The sequence below is a fragment of the Megalobrama amblycephala genome, linkage group LG15 (genome assembly GCF_018812025.1).
Source record: "Megalobrama amblycephala isolate DHTTF-2021 linkage group LG15, ASM1881202v1, whole genome shotgun sequence".
NCBI lineage: Eukaryota > Metazoa > Chordata > Actinopteri > Cypriniformes > Xenocyprididae > Megalobrama > Megalobrama amblycephala.
Window position 1 is genome coordinate 11741131 of NC_063058.1, and position 20345 is coordinate 11761475.

A 20345-nucleotide genomic window follows, 5' to 3' on the forward strand; every position below is an offset into this window, starting at 1 on the left:
TTAGTTACTTTGCTTCATGACCACGTGGTCCTTTGCAGGTGTCTGAATGATGTAAAATCCTGTCACATGATACTGACCGCATGACTTGATCCAAAATGGTCTCTTTATATTGGTTACTCCGAATGACATCAATGAAATTCATTTTTCCGGACATTCTTTCTCATAACAAAGCAACGACTTCTATACATAATTTTAATACCATATTGATATATGATGTTACAAGAATATGCCAGAATAAAAATTTCATTGTAAGATATTTTAATCACTAATGAAATGGCAGTAGTGGTCTTTGGACGGTTAAACCGGATGACATTTTGACAAAACCTTTAAAATACCTTTATATGTAACAAAATATAATTAAAACTTTTTGGATTCAATAAAAGTGATCTAGCTAGTTGTACTACCTTATATTTGGGCAAAAAAATGACCCGTCACGTCATTGACCCACATGCAAATACATGCATACATACATACAGGGCCTAAAATTAGCACTCGTCAAGTGTCAAATGAGAGTAAAAATCGGCATTGGCGAGTAAATGAAATGGTGTCAATCGCCACTTGGCCGGTAACATTTTTATGAATCCTAACAATGCAATGTTGTGTGAACAAATGTGAATGACTCTCTGGACAATTGATGGGCCAGTGCTGCATCGTCACAAAAGTTTGAGCCTTGCCAATTTAAATATTGAAGCACAAGAAGACACAAAATGGAACTCAATTCGTTACTCGGGTGGTGTGGGACGTTTTCTGTGTGCAAACATCCGAAGCACGTGCCCAGAAAGCCGCATCTCAGACAGCGTGTGAATACCGAATTGAGCTCTCTTTCACATCTTCTTGCGCTTGAACAGACAAATTCACACAAAATTTAAAAAATGAAATTAAAAAAATTGCAGAATATCCTAGTAAACAATCAGTTACGGCTTAAGTGAATGTAAACAGTCGAGAAAGACAATGCCTGTGTACAGTATCAGTATATTGGATCCCTGCATTATGTCTTAAAGTGACAGCAGCCTAATATTCCTACTGTCTGTGTTTTTAATGTTAATAAAACAAACAAAAAAAGACAAAGAAATCAATCACTGCTCTTGACTGCTCTATTTGTTCTAATTATTTTTACAGATTGTTTACTTATCTTTAATAATGTTTTAAATTTAAATTAGGCTAGAAGGTTTAGCTGTTTTATCGAAATTGTAATAGAGAATTGTGAATTTTCACTGGTATCTGAAATTTTGGTGTCATTACTGCCTGTTTTTGCAAAAACAGCTTCATGGTCAGTAAAAAATTATTATGACCGGTATATGTTCTTAAGTTACCGGTCATTGGCAGGTGTGGCAAAAAGTTAATTTTAGACCCTGCATACATACATACATGCATGCATAAATAAATAAATAAAGTACTTTTATATAATTCCAGACCAAATTCAATTCCAGATCAAATGCATTTGTCTGAAGTAAATACATGACATTGTAAGTCAGTTATAGTTTAATTATAGCATACATAGTAAATTATGAATAACACTGACCAACAGGAAACAGGAAGAGCACCGCCACTGTTACGCCAAAACCAGCTTTGCTGCTGTTGTCAAAGTAACTCATAGAGGAAGCCTTTGTGCATGGGTCAAGATCGGAGGCTCTGATTGGCTGAGGCTGGGGGCAGGGATCACCTGTTCAATAAGCCCAAAATAAACAAATCATGGCTTTTCAACATTATGTGTGGAATATGTTGAAGTGTGTGGGTTGCTTGTTACCGTCCACCCAGGTGAACACATTCTTTTGAATGTCGCCCTCCTCTGCACTGATGACTTTCAGAAGGACATCATGAAATGTGGTGTTCTGTATGGCTTGGATCTCCTCCTCAGTGAACAACCTGAGAGGAAGAACAGCTGATACTTAGCCAGAAATACCTTCTATGTGTGCTTATCTGACCAAATTGACATGGATTCCCACCCATTTTGATTGTTCTCAAACCAGAAGCGATCAGCGTTCCTTATGCGTTCAAACTGGTCCAGGATGATGGAGGAAAACACTGGACCTGGTCCTTCCTGTGTTTCTAGTAGGCCGCCCACAAACAGCTCTAGTCTGGAGATGTCATTCTCATATAACTCTGCAAGCTCCCTTAACAACTGAAAAGCATTGAAATAAGATTTAATTATAGAGAGAGAACATTTTGTGTTTGAATGAGTGGCGTTTGCGAGTGCAAACAACACCGCCATAGACCAAGGGTTTTGGGTAGTTGTTATCAAGATTTTGGTGATGGTTCATGCCATTGATACTGAAAGTGGCACCTTTGTGTTATTCAGTTTAGGGTTGATCTCCTCCCAGGTTTTGACCGGCTGCATGTTCAGGGCCGCTCTGATCTGGTTATAACTGGGCAGCCCAAAATCACGCCCCCTCTGGATGGATAAAGCCACTGCATCAGAGCGTGAGAACCGTAAGGGGCCATACATGTAATCTAATGGAGAAAAGGAATAGAGAAGATAAATTAAGAATAGATCTTCTTGATGTCAAGCACACACAAAATTAAAGTCACCATGAAATCAAAATGGACAATTCTTGTTTTGTTTTTTTTATGGAATGCGGTATTTATTATAAATGATTTATCCATGCACACTTTTTCACTTTTTTAAGCTAATATGCCTTTATAATTTTTAATTCAAATAACTTCCCCTCCCTCTTGCAGCGACATCTCTTGCCCCGCCCTTACTGGCGTGAGGGCGGGGCAACCTGTCACTCACATGTGATCCACCAATAGCAAACCACAACCATCCAATCAACTCCTGACAGACAAAATTAAGCCCCACCCTACATTTTTCTTGTTCGAGAAGCAGTTTCACTCGGATATACGTCACAATAGGGAATAAAATACTATCAAAACTTCCATTTCATGCCGACTTTAAAGGGTTAGTTCACCCAAAAATGAAAATAATGTCATTTATTACTCACCCTCATGTCGTTTTACACCTGTAAGGCCTTCGTTCATCTTTGGAACACAAATTAAGATATTTTTGATGAAATCCGATGGCTCAGTGAGGCCTCCATAGAGAGCAATGCCATTAAACTTCTCAAGATCCAGAAAGGTACTCAAAACATATTTAAATCAGTTCATGTGAGTTCAGTGGTTCAATATTAATATTATAAACTGACGAGAAAACTTTTTGTGAACCAAAAAAAACAAATTAACGACTTTTCATCGACATCTAGCGATGGCCGATTTCAAAACACTGCTTTGAATCTTTTGTTTCGAATCAGTGATTCGGATTGCGTGTCAAACTGCTGAAATCACGTGACTTTGGCGCTCCGAAAATCTGATTCAAAACAAAAGCTCTAAAGTAGTGTTTTGAAATCGGCCATCGCTAGATATCGGTAAAAAGTCGTTATTTAGTTTTTTTGGCACACAAAAAGTTTTCTCGTCAGTTTATAATATTAATATTGAACCACTGAACTCACATGAACTGTTTTAAATATGTTTTGAGTACCTTTCTGGATCTTGAGAAGTTTTGCTGTCTATGGAAGGCTCACTGAGCCATCGGATTTCATCAAAAATATCTTAATTTGTGTTCTGAAACGAAGGCCTTACAGGTGTAAAACGACATGGGGGTGAGTAATTACTGACATTATTTTAATTTTTGGGTGAACTAACCCTTTAAATGAATCAAACGAAAAACCAACCTCTCAAATCCTCGACAATGATGTTGTCCTCCCGCTCGGCGATCTGAGAAGCCATGCCCATTATTAGCTCATCTACATCCTGACTGGACTGCAGGTTTGGATTCTAAAACATATATAACGTCATATAAAATATAACTTAATGATATATTATTAATCGTTTAATCATTTTAATTAAAATAATTTCTAAACAATCATTTCTAAACAAAAATTGTTTTAATTAGATAAATAAATAAATGATACAATATATAATAAAGAAATCCCTTGGGACAAAGCCACCATGTATGAAATTTTAATTATATGGTCACATAATCCAAACCAAACCCCGTCTGTTATGACTCACATTTCGGTTCCAGAAGGTGTTGCATAAACGCAGGCCAGGATATTTACTTGCATTGTTGTTCACAGCACTTTTGTAGTGACACGTCCTGTTTCTGAATCCCAAAAATGGCATTTCAACACCATTTCAGGTACAATTGAAGATTTTATGTGTATATATTACTGTTTTTACTGTATTTTGATCAAATAAATGCAGCCTTTGGCAAACAGAAGAGACTTCTTTCAAAAACCCCAAACTTTACTGTAAGCAAGACAGTGTAAGTAAATGCAATACTTAAGATTTTAACAGAAATACTTCAATATTACTATTGATAGTGGTTTGTAACAAACAATAATTTTTATTTCAAAACTTTTAAAAGGCTTTTAACTAAAAACTGCAATTTTACAAGTGATTAATTGAGAAATGTACCTTTTATATACACCAGGTGGCGCAAGAGTCAGTCCAAACCTCACAGCAGCGGCTTCAAACTCAGCAGAGATCCCTGGATCAACATGTTTCTGATAACCTGCAGAAAGACAGAACAAGAGCAGCGCTGCATGATTCAGCTCACATTATATATTCTGTTGCTAGCTAATATTATTCAGTATATTTTTCACCAGCCACGTTTGTTCTCAAAAAACAAAAATGAAACCAAAATTAAATCAAATGAGTGATATAACTGAAGTATTTATTATTATGAGTTTACAGTCACATACAGTAACATTAAGTTAAGTTACTGCACTGCAATACTTCACTCAGCAGAAATGACATGCTTGGCATCTGTTAACCTGTAATGACTGCATGCTCTCAACTGCACGTTACACAAACCGTAGGAGATATTTTAACAGACCACAAATTAGCCATCCTTTTGACTTGCGGCATAAAGTCTGCTCCGTTTGCAGGATATTCTGCCCTCGAACCACCAATTAAACACAGGAAGAGACGTCTGACCCACATGTGAAGTGACCAGCCACAGTTCATTTTGTTCAATACACCACAATCCTTTTATAAATAATCGTAAAGTGGAATATTCTATTCAACCTGTGGATATTAAATATCAGGATATTAATGCTATCTTGCCAACATCCACAGGTAGGTATTAGGAATAAAAGTACAGTACTCCCATCTGCTTGAGTGGAGAAGAATTACATGTCAAAAAACTTTAAAGGTGCCCTAGAATCAAAAATTGAATTTACTTTGGCATAGCTGAATAACAAGAGTTCAGTACATGGAAAAGACATACGTTGAGTTTCAAACTCCATTGTTTCCTCCTTCTTATATAAATCTCATTTGTTTAAAAGACCTCCGGAAAACAGGCGAATCTCAACATAACACCGACTGTTACGTAACAGTCGGGATCATTAATATGTACGCCCCCAATTTTTACATATGCCAGCCCATGTTCAAGCCATTAGACAAGGGCGGCCAGTATTAACGTCTGGATCTGTGCACAGCTGAATCATCAGACTAGGTAAGCAAGCAAGAACAATAGCGAAAAATGGCAGATGGAGCAATAATAACTGACATGATCCATGATAACATGATATTTTTAGTGATATTTGTAAATTGTCTTTCTAAATGTTTCGTTAGCATTTTGCTAATGTACTGTTAAATGTGGTTAAAGTTACCATCATTTCTTACTGTATTCACGGAGACAAGAGTCGTCGCTATTTTCATTTTTAAACACTTGCAGTCTGTATAATTCATAAACACAACTTCATTCTTTATAAATCTCTCCAACAGTGTAGCATTAGCCGTTAGCCACAGAGTATATAGCCTCAAACTCATTCAGAATTAAATGTAAACATCCAAATAAACACTGTACTTACGCGATTAGACATGCTGCATAACGAACACTTTGTAAAGATCCATTTGAGGGTTATATTAGCTGTTTGAACTTTGTTTACGCACTGTATTATAGTCGAGAGCTTGGGGGGCAGGGAGCGCGCGATTTAAAGGGGCCGCAGCCTGAATCGGTGCATAGTTAATGATGCATAGTTAATAGGCAGTTAAAAAAAAAAAAAAAAAAAAATCTATGGGGTATTTTGAGCTGAAACTTCACAGACACATTCAGGGGACACCTTAGACTTATATTACATCTTTTGAAAAGACGTTCTACGGCACCTTTAATTTTCTCTTAAAGGTGCAATATGTAAGATTTCTGTCCGCTAGGAGGCCTATTTAAAACAAAGGCGTAGCTTGATGATGCCAAGTTTGAGCGTGGAATCTTGGGACATGTGGTCTTCACAAGAAATCATGTCCATGGATGCGATTATTAACGTTATTACAGTATGAACGAGGCCGCTGGAGAGATTGCGCAACGCAAGCCTCACGAGCAGCAGAACTTTTATTATGACAGTCGCCGGCGACGCTTCCGCTTTTCCGGTCAAGAGTATGAGGTAACGCAGCTCTGTTTATCATATTTGATACATTTGACTGTGTTGAAAATGTAATAACGTTACAGATGTCCTGGTCTGTTGTACTTGGTCTACTCTGCTCTGATTGGTCAGATGGCTCAGTCTGTTGTGATTGGTCTGAAAACCATAGGCTGACATTATGCAAATTTGTTACAAGCCTACGCAGGTTCATGCAGGAAGTAAGACTGAAATTACTGGCGACTCATTTCAGACAGTTTGGTTCTTTCTTTTGGAAAACGAAAAAGTTTTTTGAGCACTTTGCAAACCTTTTACATTCACAAACAGCTACATTACACACTACATAAAAGATCATATCTGAAAACACATAAGAGGGGAACTTTAATGTAATATATGAGTGAGTGGAACTCAAATTCTAGTGTGACTTTCAGTGGGTGTGTTGTCTGAGACTGAGACAAACCACAGATTACTTGAGCATGTGCACATTCAAACACACACACACACACACACACAACTCTCACCTGGATAGGAAGTCACTTCTGTTCCCAGATAGGCCGGAAGCCACTCATAGAATGCTATTTTCTGAAGAAAGACAAAACAAATACACATTCAGAAATCTAGACTAATATCACTACATTCGTACGCTAGTGTTCAGAGGAAATGTGAATTGAAGGATATTGCGGTACATCCCTCCAAATGGGCACCTGTGCTCTTACATGAAGTGAGTCAGTAATTGAGGACTGTTTGCTTTACCTGAAATGTGGCAATAACCCTCTTTCGAGCATTTTGGAAAAGCTCTTCGTCTGACCAAGAGGGGTGTTCCTTATTCAGTTTGGAGGCCAAGTAATTATGGTAACGAAACCAAATAATTCCCTCGGTGACTGAAAAGATGTTCTCATTGGCCCAGGCATTCCCGAACTCTGAGAACACACAAAACGAGCGCTTGAAAACCACAACGTGTGTAACATTTTCATGAGCGTCTTGCAATGCACTTATTAATAAAATAACACTTTATTAAGGGGTATTCATAACAGAATACAGAAAAAATACAGTACTACAACTAAAGGGGTTGAAGTCACTTCACACCGTATCATGTCCTCTTGTACTTTATTGCTTCATTTTTTTGCAAGGTATACAGCCATTTACAAGAGGTAAATATACATATATTGAAGATTATTTTTAAAAAATGATAGTCACTTGGTATCACCTACGAGTTAAATAATAGCTGTGGTTTATTCAGAGTATTTTACATGCCATACCTCATACTGGTGTTACGTAATTTTTTTTACAGGAACAAAACACCAACACATTGTTAGTGGACACATGCTAATGTAAAGGGATTAAACCTGGTTACAGACTAGATTAAGGGCAAAAAGTTTCAAAATGCTACATGAATCCCTTACAAAAATTTACCACAGTAACCACAGTGACTTCTAAAATATGATAATTACTATAGTCACAGATACAACAATAAAACTCTGGTATTTATTATTTGTTTAATCATTCATTCATTTAGTTATATAATAAATAAAAAATAAATAAATTTATGTAATGTTTATTTATTTATCTAATTATTCATAAATAAATAAATAAATTATTAAAATAAAATATTAATTTATATATTTATTAATAAATGAATAAATTGATTTTTATTATCCATTTATGTGTTGTTTCTTTTTCTGTGTATAAATAAATGAACAATATATAAATATATAAACCTATCTATCTATCTATCTATCTAATAAATTAATAAATACATTAATTAAAAAATAATTCATTAATTATAAATAAATAAATAAATAAATATGTTATTTATTTATTTATTTATAATATTTATTTATTTATCTATTAATAAATAATTGGATAAATGGATAGATAAATAAATAAACAAATTAATTAATCCCTTTACATAATTATTTTAGAATGAATGAATGAATGGGCAAATATTCTGACAGCTTTTCTGAAGTCTTCGCATGAGACCCTATATTAATTTATAATTTATTAAAATAAATTATACTATAAGTACTACTAAAATAGTAGTAGCTATAGTATTTTTGAGGGACATTTTTGTAAGGGATGTAACTAGAAAGCCTGACTAAACTAAACTTTCCTGATTAGGCATGCAACTACTCGTCATGTGGTGATAAATGAAAGCAGTGGCATGCACGGGTCTTGAGCCCCTGCCCCTTTAATCATGAAAGTGAAAGTGCCCTTTGTGGTCGCATCGCGGTGTCCCTGCATTCCCATTTCTCCTGCCCCCCAGATTGCGATTTCTACTGAGGGGGACCAACCCCCCCACCCCAGAACCAAATGTTTCCCCTGCCCCCATGGAGATCAGTGCATGCCACTGAATGAATGTACTACAACTTAAAAAGTAGCTGTTCGATTTCTTACCATAGAGTTCCTGTGAGCCGGGACTAGCGCTGGGGTCCGGTGCACTCCACATGAGGTAACCGCTGCTGCTACGCCTGGGCATGTCCTGTGAGGAGCCTGAAGCCAAGAGTCCCTTGGAAAACGTTCTCAAGGCATCACACCAGGAGCTGGAGGATCCATAGATGGAGCTGCCATCTATCCACGCTGTCACGTGATTCACCTGAAATGAATTATGGGTAGATCAAAAACTCAACAGGTCCATAACGAATCTCTTACAGTCTACTGTGACCACATGTGCACCTGTGTACGGGGATTGTTGGGACTTTGGCCCGAGCTCGGGTCCCACTCTGCTCTCTGGAACTGGAGCAGGACCGGTTGTGAAGAGTTGGAGACAAAGATGGGATCATCTTTTGGGACTTCAATATGCATAAACTCAGGTGGGCAACCAGGCCTATGGGATTCTGAGATCTCAGCCCACACATGGTGACCTAATGTAGTAATAAAGAGCAAGTGGCCATCATGAGGAATCAAATTATCTTTGACCTTTTCAATACTAGGGAAACATCTTTTGAAAATAAGCTACAAAAACGTCTCACTGTGAAATCCTTGAAGAACTCTATAAAGTGCTTAATTCTTAATAGCACCAGTGCATAGATGTTGTTTTAAGTAATAAAATGTTATTTTATCTTAGTTATCTTAGTGGAATGTAAAATGGATATAAACTCACAATTGCATGAAAAAAGTCAGAATGGTGAGATATAATCTTACAATTGCGAGAAAAAAGTCAGAATGGTGAGATATAAACTTGCAATTGCGAGAAAAAAGTCAGAATGGTGAGATATAATCTTACAATTGAGAGAAAAAAGTCAGAATGGTGAGATATAAACTTGCAATTGCGAGAAAAAAGTCAGAATGGTGAGATATAAACTTACAATTGCGAGAAAAAAGTCAGAATGGTGAGATATAATCTTACAATTGAGAGAAAAAAGTCAGAATGGTGAGATATAATCTTACAATTGAGAGAAAAAAGTCAGAATGGTGAGATATAAACTTGCAATTGCGAGAAAAAAGTCAGAATGGTGAGATATAAACTTGCAATTGCGAGAAAAAAGTCAGAATGGTGAGATATAAACTTGCAATTGCGAGAAAAAAGTCAGAATGGTGAGATATAAACTTGCAATTGCGAGAAAAAAGTCAGAATGGTGAGATATAAACTTACAATTGAGAGAAAAAAGTCAGAATGGTGAGATATAAACTTGCAATTGAGAGAAAAAAGTCAGAATGGTGAGATATAATCTTACAATTGAGAGAAAAAAGTCAGAATGGTAAGATATAAACTCCCAATTGAGAGAAAAAAGTCAGAATGGTGAGATATAAACTTGCAATTGAGAGAAAAAAGTCAGAATGGTGAGATATAAACTTACAATTGCGAGAAAAAAGTCAGAATGGTGAGATATAAACTTGCAATTGCGAGAAAAAAGTCAGAATGGTGAGATATAAACTTACAATTGCGAGAAAAAAGTCAGAATGGTGAGATATAAACTTGCAATTGCGAGAAAAAAGTCAGAATGGTGAGATATAATCTTACAATTGAGAGAAAAAAGTCAGAATGGTGAGATATAAACTTGCAATTGCGAGAAAAAAGTCAGAATGGTGAGATATAAACTTACAATTGAGAGAAAAAAGTCAGAATGGTGAGATATAATCTTACAATTGCGAGAAAAAAGTCAGAATGGTGAGATATAATCTTACAATTGAGAGAAAAAAGTCAGAATGGTGAGATATAATCTTACAATTGAGAGAAAAAAGTCAGAATGGTGAGATATAAACTTGCAATTGCGAGAAAAAAGTCAGAATGGTGAGATATAAACTTGCAATTGCGAGAAAAAAGTCAGAATGGTGAGATATAAACTTGCAATTGCGAGAAAAAAGTCAGAATGGTGAGATATAAACTTACAATTGAGAGAAAAAAGTCAGAATGGTGAGATATAAACTTGCAATTGAGAGAAAAAAGTCAGAATGGTGAGATATAATCTTACAATTGAGAGAAAAAAGTCAGAATGGTAAGATATAAACTCCCAATTGAGAGAAAAAAGTCAGAATGGTGAGATATAATCTTACAATTGAGAGAAAAAAGTCAGAATGGTGAGATATAATCTTACAATTGAGAGAAAAAAGTCAGAATGGTGAGATATAAACTTGCAATTGCGAGAAAAAAGTCAGAATGGTGAGATATAAACTTGCAATTGCGAGAAAAAAGTCAGAATGGTGAGATATAAACTTGCAATTGCGAGAAAAAAGTCAGAATGGTGAGATATAAACTTACAATTGAGAGAAAAAAGTCAGAATGGTGAGATATAAACTTGCAATTGAGAGAAAAAAGTCAGAATGGTGAGATATAATCTTACAATTGAGAGAAAAAAGTCAGAATGGTAAGATATAAACTCCCAATTGAGAGAAAAAAGTCAGAATGGTGAGATATAAACTTGCAATTGAGAGAAAAAAGTCAGAATGGTGAGATATAAACTTACAATTGCGAGAAAAAAGTCAGAATGGTGAGATATAAACTTGCAATTGCGAGAAAAAAGTCAGAATGGTGAGATATAAACTTACAATTGAGAGAAAAAAGTCAGAATGGTGAGATATAATCTTACAATTGCGAGAAAAAAGTCAGAATGGTGAGATATAAACTTACAATTGAGAGAAAAAAGTCAGAATGGTGAGATATAAACTTACAATTGCGAGAAAAAAGTCAGAATGGTGAGATATAATCTTACAATTGAGAGAAAAAAGTCAGAATGGTGAGATATAATCTTACAATTGAGAGAAAAAAGTCAGAATGGTGAGATATAAACTTGCAATTGCGAGAAAAAAGTCAGAATGGTGAGATATAAACTTACAATTGAGAGAAAAAAGTCAGAATGGTGAGATATAATCTTACAATTGCGAGAAAAAAGTCAGAATGGTGAGATATAAACTCCCAATTGCGAGAAAAAAGTCAGAATGGTGAGATATAATCTTACAATTGAGAGAAAAAAGTCAGAACTGTGAGATATAAACTCCCAATTGACCCTTCGCTGGAAGTTTGATTGACAGGCGATCTAACCAATCATAACGCAGAATCCGCCATTTTGTCCGACAAAGCAATCAGGAGTTAGAAGATTAACCTCGGTGGACTTGAACTTGAAAAATGGTGTGTACTGACATCTTTCCGCGTTTGAAACAACATTCCTTCTGATGTTCATTCATGTTTATTTGATGCTATAAATGAACTAGTAGGAAGAGATGATCAGTTTACGAGCCGCTTGAGCTGAGGAACTACAGCAATCTGTCACGACACATTAAAGAGCCACAAAACGTTTTTTATTGTTTGAATTTAATTAAAAAATTACACAGTTTGAAAGCTGGACTTTGTTTAATATCATAAGTAACCTGCTCTGTCTTGTCTGTCGACGCGTTGTCAGTGTCCTCTTTGCTCCGCAATGTATTTTTCACTGTGTGTGGCGTGACAGCGCCATGGCTTGTCAGACAAAGCAACAGTAACTAAGGGGGGCGGGTCTTTGCGAAGGGTCAATTGCAAGAAAAAAGTCAGAATGGTGAGATATAAAGTAAACGCTCAACTGTGACAAAAAAAGTCATAAACTCACAATTACCTTTTTAATTTTTTTATTCCATGGCGGAAACAAGCATCCATATTTTAAGGTGAATTAAACTCAGGATGCCTTTTCCTAAATGGAATCTTCCTGAATTTCTTGAAACTATAATTAAAGGGCTGGCTGCGTCTCACTCAACAGGCTGCACCTAGTTTAAATGAGACACTCAAAAAGACACTCACCGAAGGCCACAGAGAGAACAGTTCTGTTCTTGTAGGACAGGAGACCGGATTGGCCACTCATGGCCGTGTTGCTTATCCGGCGGGGGTTGGGCAGGTGCGGCTCCTGTCGGGGCAGATAAACTCCATCTTTGTACTGCGCCGGCAAGAAACGGACCAAAGATGCATCTGTAGGGGCAACATCCTTATATTTAGAAGAAAAAAAAATTCGGTAACACTTTACTTGAAGGGGTGTGCGTTAGACTGACATGACCCCTTCATAATCATGACATGACACATGAATATGAAGGAGGTTTTATGAATGTTTATGACATCTGTCATTAAGTGTCATTTGCTCAATTATGTAATTTTTAATGCAAAGATGATTGTTTGAGATGTCTTTGTTACGACAACTTGACATTATTTAGCTTTATAAGTTAACATTACATTAAACTGTAATGTGGCTGGTTTTGACATGAGGCCATTATAATAGTGTCATGAATATTTTTCTTGAGCTCAACTACAGTGCTACAAATTGAATTTGTCATTAAAATGTCATAAAGTGACAATACTCTGTCAAATAATTTTATAACAGTGTCATGAATAGTTTTCATTTAATAATGTTTTTTTCTTTTAAAGTTTCCTCCAACAGAAGGTCAGATAATAGACAGTAACAAATTTCTGACACTGTTATAAAATAATACTTTAACACTTTATTTAAGGGTCTTTTAACTAGTTGCTTATTACTATTAGCATGCATATTATTAAAATATTGGCTATTTATTAGTAATTATTAAGCACATATTAATGCCTTATTCTGCATGACCATATTCTACATTCTTAATCCTACCCAATACCTAAACTTAACAATTAACTTACTATTAATAAGCAGTAAATTAGTTTATTGTGGGAAAAGTCATAGTTAATAGTTTATATATGTGTTCCCTATACTGAAGTGTTACCAAAATAATGTAATGTAATGTTAACCCATAAAGCAAAGTAGTTTCTTAAGTTTGATAATTAATCTGATAATTAATGACAGGTTATGCTGTCTTGGTAATGTCAAGTTTTCATGAAAAAGACACTGACAGGTTATGATGTATTGGTTTATGTCAAGAAATCTCAAACAATGTCATCTTTGCATTAAAAATGACATAACTGAGCGAATGACACTTAATGACAGTTGTCATAAACATGCATAAAAACTCCTTCATATTCATGACATGTGTCATGTAATGATTATGAAGGGGTCATGTCAGTCTTATGCACACCCCTTCAAGTAAAGTGTTACCAAAAATTCTTATATTTTTTTTGTAAAAAGCATAAAAGAAGAACAAATACACTGACCTGTAGCCCCGCGATCATGATATGCCAAATTATTGTACCACCCATCATACCTTTGAACTTCCCAGGTAATGGCAGAATTTGCACCTGTTTGGTTCAAGATCAAAGGGAGTTTGGCAACACTATAATAACTTATCTTATAATAACTTAACTTAAGTCATTAAACAAACATTATATGATGACTCACAGTACTGCACGCACATTCAAAATGGTCTTAAAATATACCTACAACTTTTTAAAATCTAACTTACCAAAAAAATGTAATACAACTATAGTTATACTAATACAAGTATAGTTATGGACAGTGTAAAATGAAGACGAAATATGCAACATTCTGCAAAAAAAAAAAAAAAGCTCATTTGTGACAATGAAACTTTTCTACACCACTTATTGCAAAATAGGGGATTTTTTATTAACTTTGAAGCACAAAGCACTATTTTCATATATAAACACTGTGACTACAGTGTTTAATTTTTAGCAGTACACATATAGAAGTACACAAAAAGTACACAAAAAGGATAAAAATATTAATAGAGTGATGCAAGATTAGATAGATAGATAGATAGATAGATAGATAGATAGATAGATAGATAGATAGATAGATAGATAGATAGATAGATAGATAGATAGATATAGACTCACCAACAGCTAGACAGAGAACAGTCAGAACAGTTAAAGTCCTCCAGAGTCTCAAACCCATTCTTGCAAACCAATGAAGCGCCTCTTTGCCTAAGCAAGAGCTCTTCACTTCAGACTGGAGAAAACACTAACTGCTGAGTGTAAAAGTAGGCACAGCTTTCATTTAAGAATGACACAGCCTTAGAACTAATATTAAGGCAATTAAATGGAAAACAAAGTCACACCTGTCTTTACGGAAGAGCAGAACTCACCTGTCCGCAGTAGATCGAATAGCAGCGAAAATAAAAGGAAGTGTCAGAGTGACGGAATGAGAGTCCGACCCACGTCCACACCTGACTGTTTCTCGCTCGAGTTTATGATGAAGGGATGGTCATGAGCGGTTGACACCTTTCTCTGGAAATACCAATCAATGCAAATCAAAGCTGTTATTAGGAAGCGCGATCGTTTAAAAGATGAGCGCCGAGCGGATCATCTTATTTCCAGGACACATATTTTCCCGTGTTGTTTTACGGCTCTCGTTGCGTCCGCAGGTGAGTTGCATTGCAGCATTGTGGTGGGTAGAGATTTGGAAATGTCTATCAGGCGGCATCTAATCCTATCAGACTTTGAGAATAGCTATCCGATGTCTTTTGATTTATTGTAATCAAAAGGTGCGCTTACCTGGACCTACCTGAGTGGTACTATAACGGGATGTTACATGAGAAGCGTTTTCTGTTGTAGGCTAGGCCATATATGTAATTTAAGTAATTGCACAGATGTTTTATGTGCAAGAATGTGAGGAGATGGAGTTTTGACCCCGTAATTAATTTAAATCCTTCTGAAAGTCACAAATTTATTAAGTCTTAAAAGTAGCTTACATTTCTCGCTCTCTCTGTTTTTTACTACAAGTATTTGTTTCAACATTGTTTAACTAATTTTTAACACTACAGTTAGAAAAGAAACGTGAGAATATTTTCACCCAGCGAGCTAACAGTGAACGTTCTCAGAACTTTGGATAACGTTCTGGGAAGGTTCTCTCGGAACGTACGTTAACATTAAAGTTATTTGGTAGGTCTATTTAATAGCTAAATAATAATTTTTATACATCTTTCATGGAGAGCTTGTTTTCCTGAAACGTGTTAGTTGAACGTTCATCTGTTTTTTTTAATGTTAAAGCTAGTCTAATATTCTCTAAACATTAGAGAAACGTTTGCAAAATAATCGAATGGAACGTTCTCTAACGTTTTTTAAAACTTAAAAACTGGAACGTTCAGAGAACATTAAAAATAACTATTATTACTTAATTCGAACGTTAGCAAAACATTCTCAGAACGTGTTTTTGTTAGCAGAAAAATTGCTTGCGAACTGAGGTAACCAAAGCGGGCTGCTCGAGCGCTTCTGTCAGGATTATTTTCGGACGATACTTCAACAAAACACAATTTAACACTTTAACATTTTTAAAAAATAATTTAAAAAAAAATACTTGACGATTGCGATTTTTTCTAGAACACCGGCCAAAAACGACGGGTACTGGAACGTACTTCAATATAGCGACTTAAAATTTCGACACCTTTGAAAGTCACTGCATAATTCGCACACTAGACTGTTATCTGCAATCTTCAAGTAACCGAGCCTCTGGCCAACACTGTCCTGCTTTCAGCTTTAGTTCTCGCCTGTGGGGGGAAGATGACTTTCTACGATGGCATTTACCCGTTCTACTCGCTACAAAGAAGCCCGTTCATCGTCGACATCAGCCTGCTGGTCGTTATCCTGGTTTTCTTGGTTCTGGCTGTCAGTTTCATCCTCATTCTACCAGGAATACGTGGCAAATCGGTGAGTGACTTGGATAAATTTGTCTAGAACCCTATTGCAATAACAATGCATCTTCTACAGCTTTATAATAAGGGAAAACGATAAATGAGGATGTGAGGGGATTATTCTATTTTATGCCAATTTGATTTTATGAAATGACAAATAGGCTTTGTTGGTAAAAGATGCTTCCTTGTACCTTGAATTTACCTGAGTTGTCAAATGAAGTAGGCTAGCTATTTCATATTATTTAAAGCATTTCTTTCTTTCTATTTTTTTTTTATCATAGTCTGATTTGGGGCAAATAATTTCCCTAAACCTTATATAACAACCAATAGACTACTTTTTTGTCAATTTAGGTGACTTTTTTAGCTTAATTTATAAACCTGGTGTTTAAGTATTTTACATCATCTCTTTATATATCAAAGATGAAGATAAAATGTGTCAATTTCTTCGAAAAAAAGAATATTAAAATAAAATGTCCTCTTTTTCAGAGACTGTTCTGGATGTTCAGGATAATCATTAGTTTATTTATTGGAGTTGTTTTAGTTGGTGAGTATTTTAAGTGTTTTTTAATAAGTAAGTTAGGAAATCTAGTAGTTGTTGCTATAGATGTAGGCCTCAAAAAAACTATTTTCACACTTATGCCGATGTTACAATGCGTGAATTGCTTAGCATTAGATAACGAAATGCTGCTAAAGCTTTTCTCAGAACAAACTCTGCCAATTTTTTTATGACTTTTAACAAAGGTTAAGCTGATTCAATTGAATGCCTCTTGGCTTTGTTATGTAATGCAATGACATTCATACATTTAAGTGTGAGTAAGAATATTCAGCTGGAACAATAGAAATAAATGTTCCTTTAAGTCCTGTTATCTCATTTCATTATATAAGATCTGCTAAACTTATATAACATAGCCTACATTCATGCTAAACTCTTCTTGTCCACTTCAGCACTGAATTTTACTGGAGACTGGGCTGAAGCCAGAGTCAAGGCCAACGCCACCTACAAATCCTTCAGTAACGCAGTGGTGTCCGCTGAGGTGGGACTGCATGTGGGCCTTTACGGAATAAACATCACACTCAAAGGTGAACAAGACGAGTCCTTGACATTTTTGGTCCACTTTTTAGAGCCACGAAGCTCCAATTTTGACGTCTGTTCCAACAGGCGAGCCAGTATCGCAGATAAACGAGACCATTAACTACAACGAGATCTTCAGGTGGTCGAGCAGCGTGGATGAGCAGTACGGTGACGCGCTCGAGCGTGGTCTTCCCAACCCGATCCTTTACATCGCTGAGAAGTTCACACGCACCAGCGCTTGCGGGCTCATCTACCAGTACAGATACTCAGGTCGCTTCGCCTCAGCCAATCTGTGGTAAACCAACACACAGTCACCACCAATCTCTTACTGTAGTGTAAAGAAACTCCGTCCTATTCAACAAATGCAAACAAGCTAAAGAATGGCCTTCTCCCACAGGACGGCTTTTTGCTGCTGGCTGGTGGCCAATATCCTCTTCTCAATGCCTGTCATCCTCTACGCCGGCTACATGATGATAGCCACGGCTGCTTTCATCTTCTTCTCCATGGCTTCCTTCTCAACTATATACAACGTGCCCCAATGTGACTTCAGTATAGGTGCAGAGTCCTTAAGGACAGACTACAGCCATTCCTTCTGGATCGCTTTGGCTACGGGTAAATGCTCCTTATTGGAAAGCTTCTTGAAAGCATATAAAATACTATATAACATAATATAATTTGTGGTGATTATGGATTTTCAGGTTTGCTGTGCACTGTGATTGGTTTGGTGGTGGTGCTACTGGACTGTCTATTTCCTGGGAGGATGAGGGAGGCGTTCAGTGTGGGCATGGACAATGAGGATGACGAATGCCATACCGGTGAAGGCTATCTCAACTCAGGCTTTCTAGAGGGAGTGATCCATGATGACATCATACAGATGGGGAATAGCGCTTTGCCTCAGCAGATCACTACATTAACAGTATGTTTTATACTACAGATAAAAGATATGAGTCATCATTTACTCGTTTACATTTCATAGGAGTTTCTTTCCATGGAACACAAAAGGAGATGTTTTGAAGAATCTTCATGCTGCTCTTTTCCATACAATGAATGCATAACACCAAAATGATGTCATTAATTGTTTTAAAACTCACTGTCTATATATTTATTGTTTTCTTTCTTTTTCTTTGTTTTTTTTAACAGAGGCTTTGAGGGGCGGTTTGTTGTCGTCCACAACTACTACTTGAAAACTGACTGAAACTTGCTGGGAGCAGCTGTATATAAAATTGTTACTGGTTCTATTCTATTGTTCTACTGCATATACGCATGTATATATGTACATAATGCAAAAAATAAATACAAATTCTACAATGTATCCATTTCCATTATTTGTGTTACAGTATCTTCTTAATCAACTGAGATGTTATGCACACATTATTGCAATAATGACATTTGGCAATGCCAAGATTGAATTCATAACCACATGAATGTGGAAGTTTATAGGTAATTTAATTCAAGATAAATTAAATCAGGCTTATCATCATCAACTAGGGGTGTAACAATATATTGAGTCACAATATATCGCAATACTAAAATGCAACAATATGTATCATGGATAGTGACAATATATGTGGTGAATAGTTCACCCAAAATGAAAATTACTGTGTTTGAAAAAATCCAAGTTTACAGAGTTTTTGTGTCGGTACTACATTAAACTATTATATATAATGTTGAATTGAATGTATAATAATGAAATGGGGGAATATTTGTGAGTCCTGATAATGCCAAATGTTACCAGTAAAAAGTGGCCTACATTATTTTAAACATATCTAGTCAGTGACAGAGTGCAAACATATTCATCAAAATAAACCTGTTTCAGCGTTAGAATAATGAATATTTTTATTCTGTCGCACCATTATCCTGTGCATTGGGTTAACAGCACCAAGTCCAAACCTATTCATTTCCACCCCCAATGTAATACCAAATTTAGCATTTTAATTAAGAGTACATTTTTTGTTATCCTTTTACCATATGTCTTGGAGTATCGCAATATCGTATCGTGAGTTCAGTATTGTAATATGTATCGAATCGTGACATGAGGGTATCGTTACACCCCTATCATCAACTACAAACTAAACCATAAAAACCCATTTTCATTACTTCATTACCAGTGTTGGGGAGTAACTAGTTATTTATAATTTAATTACAAAATAAACAGTTACAGCTACTTAGGAAAAATGTGTAATTAAATTACAGTTATGAAAATGTTAACGATTATAAAGGGGGTTACATCTGAATGTTTTCTGTAAAAAACTAGGATATGTTGAATAATATTAATTTATTTAATTGATTTCTTTCCCAAATTGCATTGACTGCTCTAAAATATGAGACATCAATGTTTCCCAGAACAAGACACATGCTTATTCAATAACAATTTCCTATTTGGGTTTGCTTTATTTTTTAAGATTAAGTGTTTTTTTTCCCAAGGCATTGTTACAACATTCCGGAAATGTTGGGACATTTTTTAAATTTGAGTAAAATGAAAACTAAAAGACTTTCAAATCACATGAGTCAATATTTTATTCATAATAGTACATAGATAACAAAACAATGTTTAAACTGAGACATTTTACAATTTTATGCACAAAATGAGCTCATTTCAAATGTGATGCCTGCTACAGGTCTCAAAATAGTTGGGATGGGGGCATGTTTACCATGGTGTAGCATCAACGTCTGGGCATCGAGGTTATGAGTTTCTGGAGTTTTGGTGTTGAAATTTGGTCCCATTCTTGCCTGATATAGGTTTCCAGCTGCTGACGAGTTTGTGGTCGTCTTTGATGTATTTTTCTCTATAGGTGAAAGATCTGGACTGCATGCAGGCCAATTCAGCACCCGGACTCTTCTACGACGAAACCATGCTGTTGTAATAGCTGCAGTCTGTGGTTTTGCATTGTCCTGCTGAAATACACAAGGCCTTCCCTGAAATAGATGTCATCTGGAGGGGAGCATATGTT

At 35.9% G+C, this 20345-nt stretch overlaps 2 protein-coding genes across 4 annotated transcripts in view; one reads left to right on the plus strand and one right to left on the minus strand.

The window, feature by feature from the left end:
- duox (dual oxidase) overlaps positions 1-14917 on the minus strand; it is a 28445-nt gene extending 13528 nt beyond the window's left edge. Inside the window, exons 1-15 of one of the 2 annotated variants that reach the window (XM_048159241.1) lie at positions 14778-14917; positions 14530-14660; positions 13891-13974; positions 12568-12732; positions 9033-9220; positions 8754-8952; positions 7113-7279; positions 6881-6941; positions 4414-4510; positions 4009-4099; positions 3669-3771; positions 2285-2451; positions 1947-2122; positions 1748-1866; positions 1523-1663 (exon numbers count right to left, since the gene is read on the minus strand). In XM_048159241.1, coding sequence (XP_048015198.1) covers positions 1523-1663; positions 1748-1866; positions 1947-2122; positions 2285-2451; positions 3669-3771; positions 4009-4099; positions 4414-4510; positions 6881-6941; positions 7113-7279; positions 8754-8952; positions 9033-9220; positions 12568-12732; positions 13891-13974; positions 14530-14587 — 1816 coding nt within the window. In that variant the 5' untranslated portion in view covers positions 14588-14660; positions 14778-14917. Of the gene's footprint in view, positions 1-1522; positions 1664-1747; positions 1867-1946; positions 2123-2284; positions 2452-3668; positions 3772-4008; positions 4100-4413; positions 4511-6880; positions 6942-7112; positions 7280-8753; positions 8953-9032; positions 9221-12567; positions 12733-13890; positions 13975-14529; positions 14696-14777 lie in introns of those variants that run through there. The other variant, XM_048159242.1, reaches the window with a different exon arrangement.
- Positions 14792-18708, plus strand: duox2 (dual oxidase 2). 2 transcript variants are annotated; one of them, XM_048159243.1, is made up of 8 exons: positions 14792-15056; positions 16166-16338; positions 16809-16866; positions 17268-17402; positions 17482-17689; positions 17792-18006; positions 18093-18310; positions 18535-18708. In XM_048159243.1, exons 1-8 carry the CDS (start codon positions 14936-14938, stop codon positions 18541-18543), a joined length of 1137 nt encoding a protein of 378 aa, XP_048015200.1. In that variant the 5' UTR covers positions 14792-14935; the 3' UTR covers positions 18544-18708. The 2 variants fall into 2 exon arrangements, with proteins under 2 accessions (XP_048015200.1, XP_048015201.1); XM_048159244.1 differs by having other exon boundaries at positions 14918-15573; positions 18535-18707.
- The last annotated feature ends 1637 nt before the right edge of the window (positions 18709-20345 follow it).